Below are 4466 nucleotides of genomic sequence, written 5' to 3' on the forward strand. Positions count from 1 at the left end.
CCGGGGCCGGGGCCAGGGCTGGGGCCGGGGCCAAGGCCAAAGCAGAGACAGCAACAGTGGTCCCTCTGGCCATCTGGGGCCTAGGGCAGCAAACCCCCGCGGACCACCACTCTGCTTTAGCTTGAAGAATACCATGATCGGTGCTGTAATTGGCCGTGGTGGTTCAAAAATAAAAGATCTTCAGTGTTTGACAAACACTAAGATACAAATCATAACCGGGGGTTCTGAAGCAGAAGTAAAAATTTTTGGTAGCGATGACATGAAAATAAAGGCCAAAGCAGCCATAGAAGCTCTTGCTAAAAAACAAGAAAAGTCCAATTCAGAATCCGGTGTTGATAATGCCACATCCCAAGCCTCAGCTCATAATGCTATATCTCAAAGTCCTGTAAATAATGCTGCGTCTCAATCCCAGCCTGGAACAAGTTTAAGCACAAGTAACACTGTTAAGAGAGTTCAGCCACTGATAGATTGGGATCAGATCCGGGCAGCAACTATGGAGTGGGAACAAAGAAAATGGGCAGATTTACCTCCGATTAAGAAAAACGTTTACATAGAATCCAAAGAGACAAGCTTGATGTCCGCAGATGAAGTAGATAAATGGAGAAAGGAAAATTTCAATGTAATGTGTAATGATCTGACAAAAGGTAAAAAACGTCCAATTCCTAATCCAATTTGTAAATTTGAGTATGCCTTCCAGGAGTATTCTGAACTGATGGAAAATTTAACCAAGGCAGGTCTAAAAAAGCCAACACCAATTCAGTCACAAGCATGGCCAATTATTCTACAAGGAATAGATCTTATAGGAGTTGCCCAAACTGGAACAGGCAAGACATTGTCCTATTTAATGCCTGGTTTTATTCATCTCATTTCGCAACCAGTAACTAAAGAGGAAAGGAATGGACCTGGCATGCTAATCCTTACTCCAACTAGAGAATTAGCTCTTCAGGTGAAAAGTGAATGTTCTAAGTACGCATATAATGATCTTAAAAGTGTTTGTGTATATGGTGGTAAAAATAGAAAGGAACAAATACAAGATGTGGCCAAAGGTGTAGATATCATCATTGCCACTCCTGGAAGATTAAATGATCTGCAGATGAACAACTTTATCAGCTTAAGAAACATAACTTTTGTAGTTATAGATGAAGCAGACAAAATGTTGGATCTGGGGTTCAAATCCCAGATAATGAAGATTCTGTCAGATGTGCGTCCAGACCGTCAGACTGTTATGACAAGCGCAACTTGGCCAGATGCTGCCAATCTACTTTCCAAAACTTATTTGAAAGAGCCTATGATGGTTTATGTTGGTACTCTGAATCTATCTGCCATAAATACAGTGAAGCAAAATATAATTATTACGACAGAAGAGAAAAAACGAGCTCATATTGAAGAATTCTTAAATAACATGGCATCTGAAGATAAAGTCATCATATTTGTTAGCAGAAAACTTGTTGCTGATGACATATCAAGTGATTTAGGCATCCAGGGCATACCTGTACAAATATTGCATGGTAATAGGGAGCAAGAAGAACGTGAACAGGCACTAGAAGAATTTAAAACTGGAGCTGTGAAAATAATGATTGCAACTGATTTAGCAGCCCGAGGTCTCGATGTTGCTGATATCACACACGTATATAATTATGATTTCCCATGGAATGCTGAAGAATATGTACACAGAGTAGGACGTACTGGAAGAGCAGGGAAGAATGGCACATCAATAACTCTCATTACTAAAAATGATTTGAAGATTGCCAATGAACTGATTAACATTCTGAAGAGAACCAATCAGAGTATCCCAGAAGAACTTGTAACCATGGCAGAAGAATATAAATTTCTTGAACAAAACAGAGATAAAGAAAAAAGATCAGGACAATCTCAAGGAAAATGCAAGGAGTTTTATTAAAGTTTGTGTTGAAACTTTGCAGCAAGATACTGGAAGATTAAAGGCAAATTAAAGATAGGTAATACTCAAGATACATAGAAGTACTGCAAACATTGTGCCAGGCAATTGGAAGAAACACCAATTCTTAAATAATATCTCTAAGCCTTTGATCTTGTTCATGCTCCTTAATAAAATGTTTTAAAATGAAAGTGTGAGAAATTATATGGGGGGAAATTAAATGTTATGTATTGGTTAAAGTATAGTTTTTATAACCTGCTATGTCTACCTGTATTTTCTAATTACTTAGTAGAAGAAAACTATGTGCTTTTCTTGCTTTAAAGGAGTTGTAAAGAACTGAAGCATAGCTTTTATCAAGCTTATTGCAGTTAAAATGTTCTTTTTCTTCCAGCGACTGGTGCCACAACAATCCCTAAAAATATCGCCATTATCATCCCCTTGGTTTTTTCAGTTAATTAGAAAATAAGTGCTAAATGTTCTAGAAGAATCCAGACTGATGTAACCAACAGAACAGTGTCAGTTCTGGGAACCAGACACTTATATGAATTTCTGACACTGCCTCAGTTTTGGGACAGTTATTTGACTTCTTTTTGGCCTCAATTTCTCCATTCATAAATAGCATGGTTATATTAAACAAGTTTGGGGTTCCCTTCCCAATTAAAATTCTATCATACTAGAACTAAAATTGTGCACCCCAGCCTTGTGTTAGCATTTGGTTTAAAGAAAACTACATCCATATATAGTGAATCAAAAAAAGGAAAAATTTTGATTACCCAAAAAGTATATTCTGAATTTTTAATTGATTTTTGTAATGTGTCTTCCAGAATTTCTTTCATTCTTTGCTTTTACTTTTCATCATATTTTACTTTTAATTCAATTAGTCTTGAAGAGGTCAAAACCATGCACATATAGATATTAGGGATAAATGGATATGAATGAAAATATAACTTATGCAACAGAGAAAACATAAAGTCAATCAATTGACACTTTTGCTATAAAAGGCAGTACTAGAAAACACATCCTAACTTTCTTTAAAATCCTATCTCTTAAGCATTCTTACAATGCAAAATATATCTCACAGATGCATAATGACGTGCCCGCAATGATGTTAAATAAATTTTAACCTTCAGTATTTGGCCTTAATATCTCTGGCAAATAATGAAAATATTATTTCAATAATTTGTTTTCCCTCAGTGTGCCTGAGCTGAGGGAAAGAAAGAGGTAAACACTTATATAGGTACTCATGGTTTAAAGTATGGTTTTAAAGGTCATTCATGTATATATATGATATGTATCACTATCTCCCGATAAAATTAATAAAAATGGTCAACATTTCTGAGTGATATATTTCAAACGCTTTATCTCATTATCTCTAATATTTACAAGAACCCACCCTTGGAAGGTATTTTTATCTTTATATTGCAGAGGATGAAACATTGTCAAAAGTGTAACTAGCCTAAGGTCACTAAATTCGTTTAAAGAGGAATTAACTAATGTTTTAACCCATAAATACATGATTCCATATTCACATTCTTTTCATTTAAATGCAATATGCAGAAGACAATATGCTTTCCTTGAGGTTGCCTACAAGTTCAGGTAGCTGTCTTACTTACTTTCTCAATGCTGAAACAAAATACCCGACATCCACAAGTTAAAGGAGGAGAGAGGTTAATTTGGTTCACAGTTTGTAGAGGTTTCAGCTGATTCCAAGGCAGGGCAGCATGGAGGAACAGTTCACTGCATGGCAGGCAGGAAGCAGCAGCTATCAACAGAGGAGATGTGTGTGTGTGTGTGTGTGTGTGTTAATATATTGTATATGTATATATATGTGTGTGTGTGTATGTATGTATCTGAGAGAGAGAAACCACCAAAAGTATACACTAGAAAAATAAATACACATAAATATTTTAATACATTTAGTGAGACATTATAAGATTAATACAAGTCACCTTTGGGCCTCTACAATTACAAGAGGTAATCAGAGTGGTAGCCATTAGCTTCTAGGCCTTTGTTAGTATGGTGAACTGCTGAAGTGTGTACGCATTTTTTGGCAGAATCACCTTCCAGTCTATACCCACAGTGACCTACCTCTTCCCACCAGGCTTTACCTCCCAATATCACATCTAGCTATCAACCCATCAGTGGACTAGTCCAGTATCAGACACCCATGATCCCATCACCTCCCAAAAGCCCCACCTATAAGTGCATGTGACTTTGGAGGTATATCTAGATATAAGCAAAAGAGTTGTATGTGAAAATTTATTCAAATGCAAAGGCAGTCTATAGCAGAACCTGAAATAGATGCTCAAATGACCTGTCCCTGTTCAGTCAGAGGAGAAATGATAAATGCTTAGCAAGTTAGAATATACATTATTTGTGAGAATCTCTCTTGGAGGCAATGCTGTATTTGTTAGGAAAAAATTCCACAATTAAACCATGTGAGTTAGAGAGTGACAGAATAAAAATTATCACTCTGTCTCTGAGTAAAAAGAGAAGACCAGCATGTATTTCTTCTAAAAGGCTGCAAAAAAGAATAAATATATACAGAGAGAAAGGTAAGCTACAACAA

The 4466-nt window shown here is 36.4% G+C and overlaps 1 protein-coding gene across 1 annotated transcript in view; it reads left to right on the forward strand.

Moving 5' to 3' along the window:
• Ddx53 (DEAD-box helicase 53) overlaps positions 1-1998 on the forward strand; it is a 2306-nt gene extending 308 nt beyond the window's left edge. The window contains exon 2 of the mRNA XM_010607136.1: positions 413-1998. Coding sequence (XP_010605438.1) covers positions 413-1900 — 1488 coding nt within the window. The 3' untranslated portion in view covers positions 1901-1998. The remainder of the gene's footprint in view (positions 1-412) is intronic.
• Positions 1999-4466: the final 2468 nt, after the last annotated feature.

The sequence above is a fragment of the Fukomys damarensis genome, unplaced genomic scaffold (assembly GCF_012274545.1).
Source record: "Fukomys damarensis isolate Sample0158 unplaced genomic scaffold, DMR_v1.0_HiC HiC_scaffold_39, whole genome shotgun sequence".
Lineage (NCBI taxonomy): Eukaryota > Metazoa > Chordata > Mammalia > Rodentia > Bathyergidae > Fukomys > Fukomys damarensis.